Consider the following 25,122-nt stretch of genomic DNA (forward strand, 5'->3'; position numbering starts at 1 on the left):
CTGTTAAAATTAATGGGAGAAAAAAATGAAATATGTTCATAATATAGTATCAAACAAAACTAGTAAATAAAATTATAATTGATAACAGTAAATAAAATTATAATTGATAACAGATAACATAGTAAACAAAAACAAAACTGCAACAAGACAGCAAAGCTCACTTGTACATATGATTTCAGAAAAGAAGTTTTGTATTCATCTATACTCAACATGATCAATACGGTCTGATGAAGACATACCAAGTGGCTGATGTTGGTCACATCTTTTTTCATCTTTTTTGACATTGTGATTCTGTACTTCTATACTTCTAAGAAAATATCCTCAAATCTGGTTTGATAATTGCACAAGCAAAGGGGACCAATAAACTCACAAAAATATGGGTGTACATGACTGCCAAGAATAAACTGTATGTCACTTTGACCTTTGATAGCATGTGAAGTACTAGGCTCCTATGTATTAATTTATATTATTCTACAGTAATAGTGAATAAAAAGCAGAGTGAAATGCAAAGGTTAATGCAGATCACTGGAGCATAAAATATACATCACAGTGAACTAGTTCTGACTAAATCAATCATGATGTATCTACTTAATACCTAGTTACATGACTGCAGTTAACAGTTTCTGAGGAACTGAGCTGAGCACAAAAGTTTCTGCACCTCTGTGCCATGAGAAATATAGGTTACAGTGTTCTAGTTTGACTTCCGAGTATGGTACTCTTGATGATGCATCTACATGCAATGTAACATGACTCTGCAGGCAAATGTCTGAAAAACTAAGCTAAACACAAAGTTTAGTTCAGGTTACTGTGGTGGGGTATATAGGTCACTGTGACCAAATTCTAATGAAGTAAGTAGTACTCTTTGTGAAGCACCTTTATCTCAAGTTAGGCAATAGCAAAAAAGAAACCAAGTTAAACACAAATCTAACAAAGACAAATCTAAGCTAAATGCAAGGGTGAAAAAAATTTCTGTGACAGCTGTTGTACTATCATGCAACATTTACCTACCATATCATGTGACTCTACTAGCAATAGTATCTGAGAATAACAGAACCTAAGTTGTGATTTGTACAGAGACAAGAAAATCCTAGTCATGGGGTTACATTATTTGGCTGTCCACTCTGCTATTTCCTTTACTGGGTGCAAACCCCAACATAGATTATTTTTCTCCCCTAATTTTTTCCATTCCCATAAAAATAACCCTGCACTTTTGCAATATTGTTAGCATATTCAATACATACAGTATTCATCATGTGCTATTATTTCCTCACATGTTTATATGTATCATCTGATCTTATGTTTCATAAAAATCTAAATAATGATCTCAACAGAATCCAGCTACATCTTCTGCTTTAAAAAGACCAAACCAAAACAAAACAAATAACTGTAATTGGTGCATGTTGTAAACAATGGACCATGATTATCTCAAGCCAAGTGCGATTGTTTTGTAAAAATGGCACATTAATATGAATAAGGGAGCTGTGGCATGACCTGTTGACCCAAAGTACACAAGTTCTATGCATGAAAAACTATGAACAAAAAAACACTGATAGTATTGTTGTACCATCACATTTAACTGATGGATGTAATATGAAAATAACAAAAAGTAATTGATATTTCTTATAAGGCTAACTTTTAACTTTATCAGTTCAAATTTGTAGAAGTTCTATGGTAGCCAATGATAGCAAATTTTTAAGTAAATTACGTTTCTCTGAGAATACTTACACAATCACATTACATAAGGGACATTAGCTTGCTACCTCGCGAATCCAGCCCTACTAAAATGACGAAAATCAACCTTTTGTTTATTTTGATAGACAAAGGGCAATAACTGTTTCCCATTACCTCTCACTGGCACTGCCAAGTGTTGTTAGTTGTTAGCTGAGCGAGATATTAATGAGGATGCTCACATGGCAGGGTGGTTGGGAGGGTTTTTAAGTAATGTGACTGAGTAAGTATTCTCAGAGAAACATAATTTACATAAAAATTTGCTTTCTCCTTCGAATATGTTCCCCAATCACATTATGTAAGGAGAATAATAGGAAGCTGGGATGCTAAGCATCCGACCCCTACCTCAGGTATTATTTTAAGGAAGAATAGCTGGATTCCCCATGTGAACGATAACCCGTTCTCCTAATTACATAAGTAACACAGCCTGGGGTCACTTGACCTGTGACCCTAACATATGGTTGAAACGATGAATAGCGAAATCTTCTTTCCTAAAAAATTTCATCTGTGAATCCAGCAAAGCCAACAGGCTGTGATGATTCATCTAGTTGGGTCTGGTGGCCATCTGTGCTGCTGCCACTGGACCTACCAGAGTCAATATTTGCCTGTGCAATGCTAAATCTCTGAGATCAAGGCTCAGGAAGGTTTACTCCACATGCCAGCTAACAGCTTCTTTTATATCTTGAATCAAAATACTGCATTCAAATGCTAGGCTCAAAGATGTTTCAAAGCTTCTGAGCAGTAAATTTCATGAGGCGACTCTCATCTGGTGAGACATCAGAGTACACCGAGCATGCAATCCACTTCAGCCATGAAGCATGGGCCTGAGGTGTGATATCTTGTCTTCTGGCCCACACCAGAAGGAAGAGGCATTTGCGTGTGCCACAACTTGTCTCTCTGCATTTCAAGTAGTGCTTGAGAGCACAAACAGGATCTTGCATGACTGCCTTTCTCAACATGTCTATGGAAGAGGGCGAGCGAGTAATCACTTTTGGATTATACCACAGATGGTAACCTTTTGGGGCTACAAAGCCTGGTTGTGACAAAAGAACCACCGAACCCTCCAATCTGAAATGAAGAGAGTTCAGGTTGACATAAAGGGCATGCAGCTCACTTACCCTGCATGCCGAAGCTAAAGCTCTCAAGAAACATAACTTGTATGATAGTGACTTTAGGGAAGTGTGGGCTAGAGGTTCGAATGGATTTGAATCGAGCCAAGCTAAAACTAAAAGTTCCAATAGGTCTATATCATGTTCAAATCATGTCTGAAATGATGCCAGAATGTGTCCAGTATCATGGGGCAGTAGCCTTTGACAGCAATTGGGGCCAACTTTTCTCCTCAAAGTCAGCCAGTTGAGGGATTGAGGCACACAGAGGGACAATGTTGTTGGTATGGCACCACTCCCTAAAAACATGCCACTTTCCCTTGTAAGCCTTCAGAGTGGAGGGTCTTCTTGCTCTTCAGATTCTCTCCACAATCAAAGGTTTTAATTGTTTGTCTCACAAGATTGTCCTGATAAGAGCTGAACACACAGAAAAAGAGGATGGCCCAGGCAGGGAAGGACCAACGTGACCGTGGTTGTTAGAGATGATTTGGGTTTGCTGGAATCTTCCTGGGCAAATCTCTCACTAGAATGAGTAGACTAGGACTTGTCCCATTTGAGGGGGCTATCAGAATTTTGCCATTCTAACCTTGTAACTTCTGGATTATTTCAGGTAACAGCACAGTGGGATGGGAGCCAAATGCTTACAACCCCTCCCTAATGATTGACAGTGTATCCATGTGAAGGACTTGACCTCTTCTGGATAGATTGTCAGCCAAGACACTGATTCTGCCAGGAATGTTTCTGATTTGTATGTTGATAAGGAGATTGTCGCACCAACCATGAAGCTGCCAAATCAGAACACACAGGTCTTGTGATCTGGTGCCTCCCTGTTGGTGGAGATTGGGCACCATCACAGGGTTGTCAGACCTAATGAGGATCATTTTGCCTCATAGCTGATCTTTTCATAATAAGTGAAAGGCACTGATGACAGCCTTTATTTCTATGATGTTGATGCGCACAAGCAGTTTCCCCAGGCTCCCATGTGTCACTGATGGAAGTGAAGGTCAGCAACAGGTAGGCATCCCAACTGTGTGCACTGGCATCCGTACCTACTGTTATTTCTGCTTGGGGCCTCTCGAGCGGGATTCCCAGATGCAAACTGTACACCAATTAATACACTGAAATTATAACGTATGAAAATGTAAAATTATTCAACAGTGCTCGCTATATAACATTACTATTTTATGTAAGCACCAAAAATATAAAACATCATGAATGGATTTTCGGGAGGTATACTGGTATGGTGCTACATGTACCAAAGAAAAATTTAAACAGAAGAAGACCCATTATACGGACAGTCATCTGGTAGTGTCATGGAGACATAGGTGTGAAGGCAAATGTTTCAGAAACATAAATTCCCATTGATACTATATATCAAAATTTGTTTGGTCTTTCTATGGGTGCTGGATTCTGAGTCATTCTAAGGGTGCTGGATTCTGCAAGTAGCAAAGTTAATTCCTAACATTAATGTGACTGGGTAATGTATTTGATGGATAAAATGGGACTTCTGCCTCACCCACTTCTGACAGGCTACATTCAAGAACCACCTTCCTTTTGTCATCTACATATCCTCATGAAGTAAGATTTTCATCCCTTGATAACAAAACTGAAGTTACAATGAGAACCAAATGAGACAGATGGGCAATACATGGACTTAACAGATCACAATGTAGATTTGAATACTACACATGTTGTTATTTTTGTTGTGATGGGGTTTAACGCCATTTTTCAGCACAAGATAGGCTATACACAGCTGCCAGTATCAATGGTGGAGGAAGAACCCGGGAATACCCCAGAAAGAACCACCGACCAACGAGAAGTGACTGGCAAGCTTTCTCATGTTCCCACATTGGCTGAGCCCAAGACTCAAATACATGCAGGAGGTGAGATGGCAGTAATCCGTATCGGTGAGCGCTTTCGACCACTTGGGGCCCCTACAACACATGCAATAATATATATATAAAATATTTACTTTAAATTCTTTTTATAAAAGATGTACAAGTGAATGGATACCTCACTAGCCTTTGCTCCCGTTTTTTTCAGATCATTCACTTCAATGTAAATTTCATCTAACCCTGCATGCACCTGTGAATAAACATTTACATTTATTTGTTACTTATCTTTCTATATCTATCTCTATTCAAATATCTATCTATCTTTGATAGCTGAGATGATATAGCAATACATAAATCCTATCCATCCATTAGATTCAGTTTAGGACTATGCTTGATGGAGTAAATGGCCAAAAAAGATTTGCGAGAAATGTGTTCATGAACACAGATGTCCCTTCACCTGAAATGCCCTAAACACAAAAGCTTACAAAGGTGTGACAGACAGACAGGCCAACCAACCACATGCCCCAACAGGTACTGTGATGGGACATAAGCATAACTGCCATATTTCCAGAGAGTGTTGGGGTCTTTTCTGACTCAAAAAGTGTATTTTGTGGTCCCAATTGGGGGGTGGGGGGTCAGTTTACATGATCACCAGGCCGACCAGTCCTAACACTAACCTCTTAATGCTGAGCACCTAGCAAGGCAGCTGTTAGTATCATTTGTACAAGTCTTTGTTATGACTCTGCCAGGGTTTGAACCCGCCACCTTCCGCATCCCAGGTAGATGCTCTAACCACTAGGCCACTGCAGCAGTGGGTGAAAATGGTATACTTAGCAATCTCAATTATCAACACCATACACACATGTGCAAACAGTCACATAATCACAACCACACTGACATTAAATACAATCAAACAAACAAGCTTCTATCTTTAAAATCCATTGAATGCAAAAACTAGGCCTGAATAGAATCTATTTTTGCTACTCTCATTACTTCCAACAGGGAGTTTGAAGGTAATGCTAGTGTCATTTGTGTTCATTTCTGTACTCATAAAAGACTTGTTTGTTCTGTTGTTCAAACTTTCCAGCTAGATTCTCTGCATGAATCCTGGTTGAAACCTAACTGAACTTGATGACCATAACTTTTCAGAACTGTTTCTGATGCAATCTTACAACAAAATATGCTTGTCTCTATAGAAAATTAATATACATCACTTCTGGGTCTGACCAAACCACTGGGTGATGGGGGGGGGGGGAGGGGGAGAACACAATATTTTTAAGTTTAATGGGATCTTTATAAAGTCCAACTCCATTGACCAGGAGTTCTGAAAATTAATTTTGCTGTGCTCTGCTTGCCTTACTGATAGCTTATCACTTCCTGAATCACAGGAAAATTTTTTAGAGATTTGGCCTTCAAATCACACCTGAACTGATGATTGAAATAATCATGATTTGCATTTCATATATGGAGAAAATCTGACTTACAAAAACCTTTCCGTGCTGTTCACCAACTTGCCAGTAATCTTTAATACAAATGGCTTAAACATTTTCCTTCATGGCAATCAAGTAAAATAACTTTTATTCTTTAACATGCATCTCCCTGATTTACCTCTAAACTTAAAATGAACAGGGTTGTTCCACTTCATGAACTTTACCTGTGCAAATTAGTATAATGGGCACCCGAATAAGTTTTCCAGGACTTAATACTTCACCCTTAATAATTTTGGTTGAGCACTTCTATAAGGCCCAATTAATACCTGTGGGGCAATTTCGGTTGAGCACATCTACAATGCCCAATGAACACCCGAGAGACAATTTGGCTGAGCACTTCTACAAGGCCCAATTAACACCCATGGGACAACTTTGGTTGAGCACTTCCAAGAAGCCCAGTTAACACCAGTGGGACAATTTTGGTTGAGCACTTCTACAAGGCCCAATTAACACATGTGGGGCAATTTTGGTTGAGCACTTCCAAGAAGCCCAGTTAACACCAGTGGGACAATTTTGGTTGAGCACTTCTACAAGGCCCAATTAACACATGTGGGGCAATTTTGGTTGAGAACTTCCACAAGGCCCAGTTAACACCTGAAATATATCTAGAGCTAACAGAACACTAAAATTTGCAAGGACTGACAGGATTATAACCCACTCAATATGAATTTTTTTATACAAATGCTCCAAAATGACTTAAGTGCAAAAAATGATGGCAATTATCCATGAGATTCTAACGTGTGTACTTTGTATAGCATATAAGGAAAAAAGGAGGTGCATTCTGCATGGACCTATGATGTCAGACTGGGTAATGTTCTTTCTGTTATAGGTTTCTGGAATATTCCACCTGATGGGAGGATAGAATTATGAAAATGGACGATGGGACTTGCATCCGTGAGATGTAAGCAAGACAATAATGACAGCAATGTATTACTACTACTAAAACAAACCTGAACTAAAGTCAGTGGAGCATGAACTATGGGTTACAGTGACCTACTTGTGTGATGAGGTTGTAGCATTCATCCCTTCACCAAGGTTCATCATTCCAGATAAAATAGTATTTATTCAGTATACCAAAAAAATCTGAGTTAAAGGCAAGCACTTAACCAAGAATGTGGGACTAATTTATATATGCACAAAGTTAGCCCCTCCCCACTCAGCCCCCTCCACAGGTGGCAGGTGCTATGAAATCCAATACAACTGCTGTTTAGGACTTGTGAAGACAGAATGGTGGAGATTTAGTAATGCTGCACACGTTTATCCTTTAATATGTGCGACCAGTGAAGCTCTCATATAAAAAATACAGAATTTATGCCTATTCTAAAAAATCAGCATGGTGAGATATTCTAGCAAGTTAATAAAAAAAAATGTTTACCAACCTCTTCTTTTTTGAAGTGATGCACATCCTAAAAGAAAGAAACAAAACAGTTAACTTAATGTTAAAGTTAAAATGTAGGTCAATAATGGAATAAGATCTTCACAGTAAGATCATTGTTTATGGTGGTTTCAAAATTCATTACAATATCATGTTTTTGCTACCACATGATGAAATATATCCAGTATTAATGTGGTAAAATAAAATAAGCTCTATTTTTGTTATCTGATGTGTCCAATGACTTAGAGACATGCCCAAGCACAACTTTTAAAGTATAATGCAAAATAAAGAAAAATATATATATATATATATATATATATATATATATATATATATATATATATATATATATATATATAGGATGAAACAGTAAAAGAACTCAATCCTCTGTCTACTCACTGGAACAATGATAGATGGACGTTTCACACATCTTCTCAAACGTTTCAAACTGCAAATAAATATGAATTACATTAGAACTATGTTATGACACCATCTCTTTGATTTCAGCTATTATTCTCCTCTACTGCCACCATTATACTTGAGCTGTCACCCCATCCAAAAGGTGATATTATTTAGAACTTGATTTCTAATTTATCACAAACAATACATACAATATGTTGGGGTAGGGTGGACAAGCTGACCATGATCTTGACATTTTCCTTTTCGAAATCAACCAAGTTTTTCTTCTTCTTTTTAATCAATACCACATCTTAAGCTTGGTGCAATAGAACTGAAATTTATTATTAAGCAATGTGTTTTTTTCTCTTGGTTCATGGTGACCTTTTTCCAGTCAGTCCAGAGCATCACATCATGGGACTTCATTCTATTTGCAAATTCTGTTGCTCAAGGAATTAAAGTGGAAACTGATTAAATTACTGTTTAGAATAAGGCTAGTACAGCCTATATATACCAAATACACTCACACATAAGACCAGTCCAAGTGTAAACTGCACAGAACAAGATTGACCATAGCATAATGCACTGGCAGATCTGGGTCTGTGCATTTTGTTCAGAGTAATCAGAAGAACAAACAACAAAGACCCTGATCGGAAGGTACATTATAAAAATGGCAGATCAGAATCGATACTATTTGCAGTTGGACTCGACTTATAGGCAAGTATCTATGGTAACTTAACATGATGTCTATTAGCACAAATAGGTTATTTAGTGATGAGGTCAATGAAGTGCCTTGCCAAAGGACACACCACAGGAGCCAACCCGGGCTGATCTGATGGTAAACCCTTTAGTTCACATGCCTGACATGCTAACAAAGCAATCACAACTCGTGCCTTTATTACTCACCTTCTGCAAAATGCAGGAGAGTGAACAAGTATTATTCTACTTCCCCTGCCCCATATGTGGCTCTAAGTGATATTGCACTACAATATCTACAGGACATAATGAATCATATTCAATCTAATCATGCATTACATTGAAGCTGGAAATCTCTATCCAAACCTAACATACAACAGTGTTGGAACACTGACTTGTCTGGAACAGCGTGCCTTTCAAAGTGAAACCATCAAATTTTCTAAAACAACATGATGCATAATCCCTATTCTGTGTAATATATGCATGTTTTAATCAGTGAGTAACTATGATGCATAATAAAAATTACCCTATTCAGTGTAATATATGCATGTTTTAATCAGTGAATAACTATGATACATAATAAGAATTACCCTATTCAGTGTAATATATACATGTTTTAATCAGTGAATAACTATGATGCATAATAAGAATTACCCTATTCAGTGTAATATATACATGTTTTAATCAGTGAATAACTATGATGCATAATAAGAATTACCCTATTCAGTGTAATACCTGCACGTTTTAATCAGTGAATAACTATGATGCATAAGAATTACCCTATTCAGTGTAATACCTGCATGTTTTAATCAGTGAATAACTATGATGCATAATAAAAATTACCCTATTCAGTGTAATACCTGCACATGTTTTAATCAGTGAATAACTATGATGCATAATAAGAATTACCCTATTCAGTGTAATATATACATGTTTTAATCAGTGAATAACTATGATGCATAATAAGAATTACCCTATTCAGTGTAATACCTGCATGTTTTAATCAGTGAATAACTATGATGCATAATAAAAATTACCCTATTCAATGTAATACCTGCACATGTTTTAATCAGTGAATAACTATGATGCATAATAAGAATTACCCTATTCAGTGTAATATATGCATGTTTTAATCAGTGAATAACTATGATGCATAATAAGAATTACCCTATTCAGTGTAATACCTGCACATGTTTTAATCAGTGAATAACTATGATGCATAGTAAGAATTACCTTTTTCAGTGTAATATATGCATGTTTTAATCAGTGAATAACCCCCATTTTGGATCAAACTCAATTATAAGTTGCCTATGAAAATCTGTTTCATCCAATGCATGTTTGGTGCTTGGCTGTCTATGACAGTTGAATATTATTTAACCTGGACTAAGCAATAATTGTACATAGAATACAATGAAGACAAAAACAAAGACTTAATTACCATATTGTTGATGGTTCAATAATAATTATATTAACAATTTTTAGCTGATATCTTTCAAACACCATCTAAGATCAAAGTGCAGTGATATGAACATTCATTCACAAATTAAAACCTGAAAATGTCATGCATATAAAGATGCAGTGATAGAATACTTTTACTATAAGAATACAACAAATCTTGCCCAATTATTAAATCAAACTCTTGTCTATTTCAGCAGCCATGCCACAATCTGGTTATATCAGAAATTGATATTAAAACAAAGAATGCAACTGCAGCATTTTATTGCATCTGTGTGGTTTGTTCAGGTATACATAAGCAGAAAAAACATATTACACAGAAATTATTTTGCTTTTGTACATCATGATGACTTTGATCTTTGATAAACTTCTTTTATCCCAAAAAGCAACCTATTTTGGTGAAGGTATGTAAAGCAGAATTCATAATTGCAAGGAAACCAAATTTTAAATGGACATATATTGAATGGAAAGACAAATGGTCAAACATATAGAGGGACAAATATCTAATAATCTGCAGCAAAAATAAAGAGGTTGTGGGACTGGTGGCAAGATGGTGGTGTAATCTCAGCATACACCTTCTGGTGAAACAAGCTTCAAGAAGGTGTAATAATATCCATAATAACTTCTACAAGAACAAGTTCTTAAAAGTAAGACTGTCTGTCAGTTTAAAGGGAGAGAAAAAAATCTCAATAAAATTTATCAAGATAACAACAAAAAATGCAGTAAAAAATGTGTAACTGTCTCAATAGGCAAGAAAGACCATCTGTATCTACAGGAATCGACAAAGATACGAAAAAAATAGCATGAGCAATAAAGATACCAATAGTTTTCATGGTATATTTACTATCATTCACCCCAAAAATTGTAATATTATTTTATTATTTAGAAAATACTAAGCAGTTGATGCTGAATATGTAAAGAAATGATAACCTTCAAATTAGTTTTGATTATCAAACAAACTTTGGATAGAATATCCCTGTATCTCAAGTTATGATGTACAAAATAGTAATTGACACTTACATGCCCACTAGGGGTGCAATGATAAGCCCAAAACTGTATTGCAATATACCAAACCCATATTTTAAAATTTCCACACTGCACATTTTGCTTTTTTTTTGTTGGGAATAATTTCAAAATCCATTTTTAGAAAGAATTGTTTTCTTCTGAAAATTAAAATTCAGGTCCACAAGCCTGTAAACTAACTTGAAAAATGAGTCAACACTGACTGCTATTATGAGACAAGAAAGGGAAGTTAATGCGATATAATTTCTTTTAGATGACTGACCATGTATTTCACACAGAAAACATCAGATGCAGCAGCTGTTTGTTTAAATGTTTTGCTCTCTTTTCATTCTTTAAAGCTAAATTATAAAACATAACAGCAGATATTACATGCTTTGTTGTATGTACGTCCTGGGCATGGAAACAAAAATAAATTACTTTAGAGGAATTTATATATTTATGAACTTGAACTCTTGTGCATATCTGAGGCCAAGTGAAGTTTATGAATTATTTTTTATAATTGGAAAAATATCCCATGGTCTTGACTTTCCACCCCAACCCCCAATTAAACTTTGCCTGAATAATCATATGGTGCATCTTGTTTTACATTTTCTTGCAATCTTGTGTGATTAGATAAGAGCAAAACCATATTGCATTATGAATTGCCAGAACAACAGACCACAATATTCTGGTATACCAGTTTATCAATGCACCCCTAATGCCCACCCCCATCTTTAACAATCCTCTATGTAGGCTCTTGATGGGTATAGAGAGGTCAACTGCTTTCTGTTTGAGTGACTAAACATTTATTAGCCCGAAATTAAATATTTGGATTCAAATGGATCTAGCAGTTTATCTGCATAAATTATTGGACTAAATTACTACCATGGATACAACTGTATCGACTGGTAACTGGCGAGTACATATACTCTAACTACTTACACTTAAGTGGACAATTTTGCATAGATTATTAGGTACGTACCAATCAATGATTTCTCTGCCAAAAATAAAAATAAATATTAAATATGTTGTAACTGTTGTAAGTAATTCTTGATTAATATACAAATTTACAACTCTGTAGTTTGCGCACCCCACATCCACCATTTTGTATAGCAGTATTTTTTTCAATTAATTGACTCATCTACTTGTAGCACAATGGCATTCTGTGTACCCTAATCATCATGCTGTAATGGGGTTTCACTGTCAAAAGCTTGGTTTATACAAGTTTACTTTACATGCTATGACTGCAATACTTACCAGACATATGACAAACCAAAGATAATTCCAGCAGAACACACTGTCCCTACTGTTATAATGATGGTATATATGCGACTGCTTTCACTTTTTGAAACATCTAGAAATGGAAAAAGTATATATTAGTAAAATGAACACCATCATGAAACAAATAAAAATACACCAGCAAAGCAGTAATTTATAAAGAATTTTTACAAATGAGGGTAGGATTTGGAGTCACCTGGCATTGTCACGAGGAACAGATCTTCAGTTTTTAATGGGGATTTCTTATTGTTTCAACAAATGTGTGTGATAAATAGCTTTTAAGAAATAAAGACAAATAAATGACAACTGTTTATTCCCATCAACAGAACTGCAGGAGTAATCACATTTCTTGACAATGGGACAATGAAAGTTGAATTAGAACTGTACCTAAAACAGAGACATAACTACTAAATAATGAAAACATCACTATATGCAATGGTAAAATGATTTTAGGAAATGAATTGCAAATGGTTTATTATATACCTGCTCTGTATTTATTAGTCCTCTGCATTGGCAAAAGTTTAAAATTTTTAACTACAGATCTTAGAGAACCAGAGTTATTGTATAGATATGGATTAGACCACTCGGCCACTCGGGGCCCCCGGAATTGGTAACAGATGGATGATAAGGAGAATATTATACCATAATTGGCTCCACATTGTGGCAGGCATATAATAAACTGATAATGAAGTGTTTTCTCATAAATACAAATCCCCATACCAACAGTAGAACATTTGGTTGGTTGTTTTGTTGGTTTTAGTGGCATTGTAACATACTGTCGGGTGTATCATGCAAAGGAAAGTGACTTTACCAAATACATGTCAAAGCAGCTCACATAGACTGGCCCGAGTGCCCAGTGCCTGCTGCCTCAACCCATTGCATTGCACCTGGTGGTCAGTCAGGTGACACAAATCATTGCAACGAGTCCCTATCCAACAATCCTGACACTAGCCAAGCGAGTAGAAGACTACGCTTTTTATTATGCTGGGAAGGAGGGACTTGCTTAGAATGCTGCAAACTTCTTTCTGTGTAGATCCTTCTTAGGATATGTGTGCTTCTGACTTCCCTGAACTGCAAGATACCCCTGATCTATCTCAGGATCAGCTTGCTGGCAATTTCCTTACACCAGGAAGTGACACTGATCCCTCTTAGGATTGGCATGTTTGTGACTTCTCAATTTGGAAACTTTAAAGGTCTCTCCCTAATAAAAAATTAGCTTGAGCAGTTGTACAGAAATAAAGATAGTGACCATTGGAAACACTGTTATAAAACTAGCATCAGAAGACGATGTCAATTTCAGCATGGGAAAGGTGCGTTTCTAACATGAAATCATTTGACTTTGCCCATTCTAGTTTATAGCTCAAAAAATGTTTCTGTCATTAACAGCAGAAGCTTGGTGATTGTTTCTAATTTATCTGACCTCAGTGTATTGTTGAAATGAATAACAATGAGGAGAATTGGCAAATCTTAAATGCTCAACTAATTAAGGCATTCTCCATGGTTGAATCCACGTGTCCTTTTATTTGATTATTTTTGCTAAGAAAATATAAAAACAAAATTTTTATCATAACAAAAAAATATAAATATAATGTAATCAGCCATATGGAAATAATACATCCATAACATAGTTGTAATACAGATATAAGACATTTAATTATTTCAGTCCAGTTTCCTTTTTGTGGCTATCGGAGCATTAGTCTATTGAGACAAAAAATAAAATAAAAATAAAACATGCAAACCATTTCTTTCAATAGCATTTTGCTGATTTCTGTATTTGGTATACTGCTTGGCAGCTACAAAGGATGCAGTGAAAGACATTGGATTGATTCCTCATTTCTTTCAATTCATCAATCAATTAATAAAATGACAGCTGTCAAGCTGACATGTAAAATTTACATTTCTCTAACTTGGTTTTACAGAAATAAAAGACCTATCAGTAGCAGTAATACTAAAATTGGCCTCTAAATTTATCTCAGATTGGTTTAGTGCTTTCTACTGCTTTTTAAGGAATCATCTACTTAACATGAAACAAAAACTTCAGAAAGTACTTATGGACCTATTTCGAGTACAACTGGTGCAATGAATCTTATTTTTACAAATTTCTCAATAATATGTTATCAGAATGTACAGATGCATTAATTTCCTTATTTCTACTGCAGTTCACACAATCTGCTTTGTTATGTATCATATGAAAATCAGTATTATTTCATTCTGCAGTGAAAAGAACGATAACGAACGATATATGTGAAGCAATTTACAAAAAATCGCATTCATATTTGACTGATGTGAAACAATACTGCACAAGTTCCAAGCATGGCCAGATCAGGTCAAGTGTTGAGGGGGCTTGGCCAAAAGTTCAAAAGGGCCCCAAAACAAAAGTTCAAAAGGGCCCCAAAACAAAAGTTCAAAAGGACCCCAAAACAAAAGTCTATGTCTCTGTTTACTCAAAGTATGCATACTAACCAATAAACATGGACCAGAATAAACCGATAGTCAAATTTCAAGTGACTGAAGGGGGCTAGTAGGGGCCCTGACGAGTTCTCAGTAATATCATGTACTATTCTTCTGACATCCAATCAAAGGATTACGGAGGTGTGATTTAAACTTGAGATTTGTATTATAATAAGGAACCATACCAATTGTTTTCTTATTTGAAATAAATGTATCTTGTTATGAATGTAATAACAAAAATATATCCCAGTCAGAAAGAACAATCAAACCCCATAAATTAAATGGCCAGTCCCATGCAGTACACATGTAGTTAAAACTGAACAAGTATGTATATTCAAACTCGTGACTGGGTCATTATGTGATTTATAAATTCAAAATTTGCTAAATTTTGTTGTTTTTTTGTTGTCTTTCTTTGAAAACAAAAGTTGCTGTCAACTGGAATTTAAATGTCTAAAAAACAGAGTGCATACATTGGTTCAGATTTCTTAAAATAAAGAAAAAGTGTAAACATATTGCAAAAAAAGGTGATCAACCTAAATGAACAGAATAGACAAAACATTTTTATTTTAGTTTTTTTATAAGAAAATTAAGATCACTTGATTCTCAAAACAGTATTTGATTGTAAATCGTGCATGACATTTCTGTCTTTCCATGGATGGTCATCATCCATCAATTATTCAAATTTCAATCAGCAAAACTTCCATGGTTACAGACTGCACCATACTTAGAGCTACATGTATTACATGAACTCGCCAAGTCATTTGCATTAGAAATGCACATATTCCAAGCTGAAATTGACATCATAAGGGGATAATATTCTATATCTGTGCTTATACTGGTCACTGCCTTTCTGCTGAAGATCCGCTGAAGCCAAATCTTTATTAGGGAGAGGCCATATTTGCATACCAGGGCCCAGCAACGTGGAATGAATTGCCCACTGAACTTAAACACAAAGACACAGTGATCACATTCAAGAGGGCTCTCAAAACTCACTTATTTCGACTGCAAGAACAAACTTAAAGACCTAATGTTTCCTACCTGAAATATTCTCAGCATTCTTTTTATTTTTAATGTTTTTCTAATTTCATGGTGTTTGTTTTTGTAATAATATTATTACATGTTTTTTTATCTTATAGATGTTGTCTGATGTTGTAAAGCTCTTAGAGCTTCTAAAGATTAGGCGCTATACAAAGTCCTCATTATTATTATTATTATTATATAAATTTCTAATGGGGGGGTATTGCTTCGTGATATAAAAAAGAACACTATGCCATTCCTTGCTTTACTTGAAACAAACTTAACTTGTATTAAATGAATTAAATTCTGTTTAAAAATACCACTGATGGAAATATTAGTTTAGCTCTATACAATTAAATGGCCAGTCCCAAAAGGTATAGGTGCATTCAGAATTGAACTAGTTGGGAAATTTTTTCAATTTCGTAACAGGGCCATTACTGCTTAAGAACTAAACACGTGGTTTGCGTTAAGTGTAAATCCATTGTTTACATTTTTGCTGTTTGTGTTTTTAAACAGAAGCTGCTGCTGTCTGAAATATAACTGTCCATACCTCATAGGATTACTTTTTATATTTAAACAGTAGGATAAAGTTACACTGTTCAAGAGAAGCTTAACAAGGTGGGACTCTCATCAAGTTTTCAAAATAACTGTCCATATAAATGATCAAAATAAAGATCACTGATTGGTGAAATGGTATTTGAATGTGAATTATTCACGACGTGTCGGTCTTTCCATGGATGGTCTTCACTGATTGGCTGTTCAAATGTCAATAATGCCGATCAGCCATTCCACAGTGGAGATGCCATTGGTGCACTAGCCAAGAGACATGGTTGTGATTTGTTAGTATTTTATTGCTCCATTGTGGAAGGTTATTGAGGAGTGAAATGTGGAGGGATTAAGTCCCCCAATGCGTTGTGTGGAGTTCCAAAAATACATGTGTGCTGTACTGTTGGGTAAACTGACTTATTGGCTTGCATATGCAAAGTAATTGCCTTGGCACATGCTTGACAAATATTCTTCCATAGTTTGTATAACAGTTATCTACACCTTTTACCTGTTGCCCCCCCCCCCACCGTCAGAAGGCTTCTTTCTTACGCCAAGTGCAAACCAGCTCCATAGTTTGCCCATGGTGGTCTAAAGCTATGATTTTTTCAAGTTATCTTTATACTAACAACTTTATTTAGCAAAACAGACAGTTCACTGATACATCCTGACATGTCATAGCTCATCTTTAAAATGTGATGCCATCCATTTAAAAATTGTCCCGATGTTGCAGTCAACTGCACTAAGGTGATGGATGACCAGCAATCTGCATTTGCACACTGAATAATAAATGTCACAGCTCACACTTACCCAGTCTTGCTGTCTTGATTACAATGCTAGGTCCATATTGTATTGTTTGTGAATCTCTGTTTGCTGATCCCAGACACACAATGTAATTCCCACCTTCTATTAGGCCTGACAGTGTGTAATGCTGAATTTCTCTCTCTAACTGCACTTCAAATGTTTGATTCCTGAACCCATCTGAAAGGAGAGACGAATATCTATATATGTGACAACTACAAATAATATACAACAGAAAATATATCAATGTGCATTGTCTATTACAAAGTTATCTTAAAACGATGATTCTTGGAAATAAGAGCTTTGCAGAAAATTAATGGAACAAAACTAACAGTAATTTATGTTATGTTTCTATCTACTGGAGTAATTAAAGGTGGTAAAGTAAAAGTAAGTATTAAAAAAAACTGAACCTTGGGGACATTCGTCTTCTTCATAATCATCAACTACTTGCTTATATGACACCGTGTAGGTCTCTGGGCGTCCTGCATTATCTGCCTGACACAGTAAAACACGTGGTATTTCAATCTGTAACAGTGTACCATTTGTTTCCAGTGGATTCACTTGGTAGGCAGGTTTATTCGGAGCTGTAAATGACAAAAAAATCTTTACTATGTTATACTAGGACATTTTATATAAGAAACTGAACCGCAGAATGTCTTTTTTTCAAATGCCATTTTAAAATTTAAAATCAGACAGGAAATTACACAAAAATCAACCTTTCTGAAAAACTTCCTACATTTATTTGTGGTGTTCAGATATAATAATAAATTAATAACTAGATGCATTAATGTTGCTACTGATGACAAGACCTTTATGACCTTTTTGAAAGAGAAACTTTATTATGTCCTTTAGAAAGTATGGATCAATGTTTTCAAAATCAACACCTTGTTAACTTAAAATTCTTTAAAATAAATTTCTTTGTTTTTAATGAACACAACCTACCTTTACCCTTCACAAACTTGCAACCCTGCCAAACCATCCCACCACTGGTTTCATTCTGTACCAGGGCTACTGCAAAATAGAGACTGGACTGGTTTGATGCTGGGATGCTGACATTATTCCTGTTCAGGGTAAAGGATTTCCAGTCTGTTGAGGCAGAACTTTGGACACTGTGTGTACCCAGTGGTCCCTGTAATAAAAGAATAAAACAAATGTTTAAAACATCTTAAGTTTTATCAACAGATAGATTTTTCCTTAAAACAATACAGTAATATCTATCTCGAGTTAAAACATATCACTTATGACCACAATTTTAATGCACGGATCGATTTTGTTATATAATCGTGAACAACCACCTGTTGAATGTGACCAGCAACCACAATGTCTTGGCAAAATATGCATCCTGACACTGCTACGAACATGTGCACAGTAATTAACTGTGATAAATACCACCAACCTTTATCTAATCCTGTGTAACTAGGACAGCTTCTACCATTCTAAAAAAAATGTGATGTGTGATGTGATTTGGATTTTTAACATAGCTTTAAAAAAATTTCAGTCATATTGCTACGATGTGTGCAATATAGCAGTTTATAGTGATGCCTCCTAGCACCGGGACACCATCACATTATCCTAACACCAGGCCGACCAGTTCTAACACTAACCTCTTAATGCTGAGCGCCAAGCGAGGCAGCTGTTAGTACCATTTTTGTAAGTCTTTGGTATGACTTGGCTGGGGATCAAACTCACGACCTCATGCAAGCGAGGTGGACGCTCTAACCACTAGGCCATCAGAGCAGTCTAAAAAATATGATGGCTACTGATTTATGAATTATTTTAGGTCATGCATACTGTGTCATATACTGTAGATTGTTAACCAGACTAAAGTACATGCAGTTTGTTCCAGCACTATGACCACATGAACACAAACAAAACTACCTTTACGTAATCATTTGTAACAATGATTGCTTGAAAAGTAAAGACTGTTGTGATAAAAAACAAAATAAAAAAACTAAACAACAACAAAAAAGAAAAAAAGAAAAAGGAGTCTGACTACAAGCTTGTAAATCTGGCAGGTCATGCATATAGTGACATGTGGGTCTGGGTATGTGTGTATGTGTATGTGTGTGTGTGTGTGTGTGTGTGTTTGATTTGGATTTTTAATGTAGCTTTTTAAAAAATTCAGTCATATCGCTATGATGTTTGCAGCATGGCAGTTTATAGTGATGTCAAGCACTATAGAATCATGCCGCATAAATGTAGCATCATGTCCCATGCATTCACATTATCCTGACACCAGGCCAACCAGTCCTAACACTAACTTCTCAATGTTAAGCGCCAAGCAAGGCAACTGCTCGTACCATTTTTATAAGTATGACTTGGCCGGGATTTGAACCCAAGACCTTCTGCATCTGAGGCGGATGCTCTAACCTCTTAGGCCACTGGAGAAGTCTGTCATTTGTTAAACATTGTAAACCTGGCTAAAATACCTGCAGATTGCTCCAGCACTATGAACGACTGTATCGCGAAAACAGAAAATTAAAACTAACCTTTGTGTGATCCTTTGTAACGATGAAGACTTGAAAAGTAAATGCTGTTCTGATCACACTTAAAAAATAAAGAACAAAAAAGAAAGAAAAAACAAAGCCTGGCTACTGATTTGTAAAATTGGCAAGGGTCAACCATATAGTGACATTTTAAAAAAAAAATGTAAACCAGGTAAATGTGCATGTCACGAATTGCCACTGTAGTGTCGAAATCAAAATCAAGGTAATGGTTATGTACATTGTTTGTCTTATGTTGTTGATCCATACTGCCTGGAGGTGAATGATGTCTTTGTCCATTAAACCAGAAAGTGAGAATCATTTCGTGGAATTAATTCATCATGTCAAAGGTTGTGCTGTTTGTTGCTTTTTCTTTTCAATATTACAGTGATTACATCCCACACACCAAGCTGTCATCTATTCAAATTGGTGCAATGAGTTACACACTTTTTTGTGAATTAAGCGACTTTTGTCTCTGAATAAATGAATCTGTTTCTGGATGAGATATTTGTGTCTTTTAATTTCATTCACTGGTACATATACAATGTACAGGAATATACATTTCATATTTCTCCAAAGCCTGGTCAAAACCATCATTAGTCATTATTAGTACAATTGAGCACTAATAACGTTAACACCTACCACCTTAATAACAATGGCGGAACCTACAACTAAGATGAGACGAGCTGTAACACTGGAGAAAAGAATTAATGTGACTGAAAGAAATGAAAAAGAAGAGACCACTTACAAAATAGCAGTTTAAACATCAGTAGCTCAAATTCAGGACAAGGAGTAAATTAGAAACAATTTCATATGTTAAACATGTACAGAGGTTTCATTAGGATTTTAAAACCAGGAGTTCATGATTCCTTTTTTGATAAAGATAGGAGTCCCAACAGCAAACAACTGCAGTCCCCATAAGCATATTGGCATACCTGAGGTGGCCAAATGTCCAGATGAGAAGAACCAGTGGTTGTCATGGAGTTTAATTTTCCAAATTCTTTACACCACTGACATATAGTTCTTGTTTGTCTATTAGAGTGAGGCCGTATTCCAAACACTAAGCCAAGCATCAAACACTTTCTTACACTTGGCTACTGTTCCACATGAGCAATCAGTTCTAGAAACTTTAGCACTCTTCTGAATCTCGTTACAGTCTTCATCAATTTGCTGTCTAACCCCCAAAATACTTATATCCAAATTTGCAAATGGCATTTATTTTTGTCTAAGTTTCCATGTGTACTTATTTGGCAACACTAGTAAAAGAACACAATAATGAAAGCTACATCTTTTCACTGATGTACTCTTATAATGACCACATATACATCTCTGGGTTGCTCTGTCTCTGAAATCAGTTACTGTAAATATCAGCACATTTTCCCACTACTCAAAAGTTAGTCGAAGTCTTTGAACTTGCCACTCTTCAATGACAACATGTACATCTGGGGGCATTTCAGTCACTGAATTCTGTCCTTGTAAATATCAGCACAGCTAAATTGATCAACACATTTTACCACTCAACAGGTGGTTGAAACAGCACTGACAAGCCCTTGAATTCTCCCCCCAGCTACTGTGTGTGTACAGAGGATTCCTGTGTTAACTAATTTACTGCATCCCAGAAAGAAGAAAAAATGGGTCCAAATACTTGTGATTAAGCATTTCTGAGACCTCTCGTGTACATGTGATTTTTAAATATAAATGTGATTCGTGTTTCGAGATAGAAGTTTGTCTTTATTGCTATATAATTTTGTTTTCAGATGAATGCATAAAATATTTTAGCAAGAAATATTAATAAAGAATAGAATATATGCATAGTGGTTATTTTTCTTTAAACAGTGATGAAATCTGATCCTATAAACTGGCCTTGTAAAAACCTGTTGAGAGACCACCTCTCTAAAGAGACCAGCTTTTGTTGGCAAAAGGGGTGGTCTCTCAAGAAAGGTTTTATTGTATATAATAAAAACAAAATGGATGCTTTCTGGGTAGATATAAGGAAATATTTACCTCATGAAGTGGAAACCTTTTGTATTGCCACTTGTAAAATTGCAATGTTTCCACTTACCCCATGAAATATTTTTCCAGATATCTCCTCAGAAAATGCAGATATCCTTTAGATTTTCAACAATGTATAAAATGCTGCTTATCTCCCCCCCCCCCGCCAAAAAAAAAAACAATTATTAAATTCTTATCATGTGCTCTGAAAGTGTTATTATGACACTGCTTTTTGCTTTCTGGGAGACAAAAACTCTTACATACTACTAGCATATAGTATAATTTTACCAAAGTTTTAAATTTAATAAATGACTGATGCAGAAGATCTATAAAACTTCATCACAGCACCTTACAATTAAAAATAATGATGCTGACACCATCACCACCAGAAAATTGATACCAATGTCATACCATTCACAGGCATGTCATTAGGACCTTCCATTAGTAAGATATCTGAACATTTCATATTCCTCCTCATCTTTTGCAAAGGGATGCTGATGCTTATCTAAATAACTCATGGCTGCTCAGTTGCTGGACTTGTGACTGAAAAGGTGTGGGATTGAATCCTACCTGGGCAGCAACATGGTGTGTTCCTGAGCAAAGGAACTTTGATCCAATTGCTTCAGCACTAAATAACCTGCTTGTATTGCTGTGCTATGAAATACCAACCAAACCAATTATCCACCCCTAACTGTTTTAGGAATAATCACTTATGAAATATTGAAATGCTTATCGTTTTGAAACTTTGATATTTATATATCGCCAAAGGTCCAAGCAATTCAAATTCACTTAAAATGCTTGGTATGCATTTTATTGCTTTACTCTCAGCTGAACATCTATCCTCAAATAAGGATCTTTATACAGAAAAGCATGGGGAAAAAATCCCTGACCCATTTTCCATGAATAAAATAGCAGAATGAGAAGTTAAAATTTCATCAAATTTGCACAGGTTGAAAGATGCAGACTCCTCATATCAAACACAATTTTTTTGTAGATTTGTATGTGCGTGCATGTGCGATTTGGACTTTTAACGTAGCTTTAACAAATATTCAGTCATATCACTATGCTGCAGACATGTGGCATCATGTCCCACCCAGTCACCTTACCATGATACCAGGTTTAACAGTCCTAACACAAACTCATTAATGCTGAGCACCAAGTGAGGCAGCGGCTAGTGCCATTTTTTCAAGTCTTTGGTATGGTTCAGCTTGGGTTTGAGCCTCTACCCTCCTGCATCCAAGGCGGATGCTCTAACCACTTAGGCTACTGGAGCGCTCTGAGTGACTGAGTCAGTATGACACAATTCCCAAGCTCACAGTGGTTGTTCATAACAGAAAGGCTGCATGGCCAATTTGTTGCATGCCAAAAACTGGCAATAATTATTCAACGTCTTGTATAATTTTCATTACTTTATCATTTTATTTCAAAGAACTGGTGTCACTAATATTAAAATTCTTTTACATCTTTTTATCACTCAACTTGAGAACACCTACCTAATAGCAAATGTAGCTGGCTAAGATATCTGGGTTACGAAGCCTTCTGCTCAAATTTCTTCCAATGTTGCTGATATGTTATGAAAACATTTTAACTTGATATGCTATTGATATCATAAGGTAATGATCACACAGTTCTGAGCTGCACTTCTTACAGGGATGTTTCTACTATTTCAAAATTGGGTCTGGGGTACATGGAATTTGAAAGTTCTATTTTTTATTAAAAGGTCAAACAGACGAATGTGGATTTTTTAAAAATACAAGCAGTTAATTCAAAACAATTGGCACGTTTATTTTGCTTTGCACTAATTTCATGATATTCCTCCACCCCCCATTGTTTTAATAATACAATGAAAAATGTTAACTTCAATGTAAAATTTATTCCTTTTTTGGAAGGGGGGGGGAGTGAGTGTAAAACTAATTTTGATTATGCAATACTTGCTTGTTATATTCTAGTTCCCAGTCCAAGCTACTTATTCCCTCCTCCTGGATGGCCAGACTTGAAAAGAACATGATTCCTGTCTGATTCCTTAGTCACAACCAAACTGCAGAATATATTTCTCTTTTGACTTGGACCTAGGACACTGGGCTGAATCTTTTCAATAGTAGCTGGTAAGTATGTCATAATTAAAATTAGTAAACACACGCACACATTTTAATAGCAGTAATATATTACCTGCTAATACTGCATTGCTGAATTTACCAGTGAGGAGTAAGGCTGATGGCCTCAACAAAACTGCAGTTACCCTTATGGTAGAAGTGTCCACTCATGCAGGTTGGTAAAAGGCTGAGCCTCATGCTTAAAAAAATTCCTTTGCTCTGGTGTGCCAAAGATCAAAGGTAAAAGGAACAGAATGTGGTGTGAGACTGCAAGAAGGTAGCTCTCATAACACCATCCAAAGAGGAGTGATTCAAGCAGGTCCAATGTGTACCCCTTAGATTACCTGCTTTTATTCTCATGAAAATAAGTTCTCTCTTGGTTTAGGACAAAAAGTACTCTTGATCAAAAGGACAATCCACCTGGAAATGGTGGCCACCAAAATATCAGATGAACCCTAAGGGCAGAAAGATGCAATTCTGATACTTCCTTTTCCTTTTAGTGGAAGCCAAAAAAAACCCACCTTAAGGTTCCATATGTGTAAAGAAGCCTATCATCTCCAACTTAGATACAACTGAGACTGGGGATCTCAGTAGGCAATGGAGCTAGTGAAGATAGCTGAATTGTACGCAGAACCCCAGGTTGGCAAAGAAGAGAATTGAAACATAGTCAATACTGAACTCTCAGTTAGCTAAGCAGATAAATCAGCTATGACAATATTTGATCTTCAAATCTCAAACATGGGCTCACAATTGAACACATGGTTAGGTCTTCCTACAACAACTACATGAGGCCACTCTTTAGAATACTCTGAAAATGTGAGTACTCCAGTTCAGTTTATCACATGTCCGATGGAAATGTGAATAAAATTAAAGAATTTCATTTTTCACTGCTTGAATGGCCAAATATGACTAATAAAAAAAATCTGGAATTAAACTTCTGCAGAATGATGGAAGCAAGAATTTGGATAAATACCTTCCCATTTTCAGATTTTGCAAAAATAAATAGATGGGATTACACAGCCAAGTCACATTACCTGGCATGTACACTCAAGGGCAGTGTACACACAATTGAATAAACTTAGTGAATTTCAGCTATGTGACGATGATACACTTACATATAGAAAGAATACCCAATATTGTTCTGACAGTTTGGCTGAAATGTACCCCACATGACTACAAACTCGATTTCATGGTAAAGACGAGTCTTTGCCAGAATTATTTCAAGCAAAAAGCTGATGTGACAGGCTTATTCAGGATTTAGTTCAGCTATTATTGACATACTTTCACTTGACCATTTTATTAATAAGTTTGACATAAGGCCCAGGTTACTGAGGTGTGTGACTGAAGAAATTAAATGAAGCAAAAACACTGGCTGTTACTT

At 35.9% G+C, this 25,122-nt stretch overlaps 1 protein-coding gene across 3 annotated transcripts in view; it reads right to left on the bottom strand.

The window, feature by feature from the left end:
* Positions 1–25,122, bottom strand: part of LOC149806770 (uncharacterized) — a 146,383-nt gene that overhangs the window by 20,460 nt on the left and 100,801 nt on the right. For all 3 annotated transcript variants that reach the window (XM_089957298.1, XM_089957294.1, XM_089957295.1), the window contains 7 exons: positions 18,116–18,302; positions 17,584–17,757; positions 17,183–17,353; positions 12,341–12,437; positions 7,934–7,982; positions 7,539–7,565; positions 4,848–4,919 (listed from right to left, as the gene is read on the bottom strand). In XM_089957298.1, the coding sequence (XP_089813424.1) occupies positions 4,848–4,919; positions 7,539–7,565; positions 7,934–7,982; positions 12,341–12,437; positions 17,183–17,353; positions 17,584–17,757; positions 18,116–18,302 (777 nt within the window). The remainder of the gene's footprint in view (positions 1–4,847; positions 4,920–7,538; positions 7,566–7,933; positions 7,983–12,340; positions 12,438–17,182; positions 17,354–17,583; positions 17,758–18,115; positions 18,303–25,122) is intronic.

Source organism: Sinohyriopsis cumingii, chromosome 1 (genome assembly GCF_028554795.1).
Source record: "Sinohyriopsis cumingii isolate HCF-2022 chromosome 1, ASM2855479v2, whole genome shotgun sequence".
Classification (NCBI taxonomy): Eukaryota; Metazoa; Mollusca; class Bivalvia; order Unionida; family Unionidae; genus Sinohyriopsis; species Sinohyriopsis cumingii.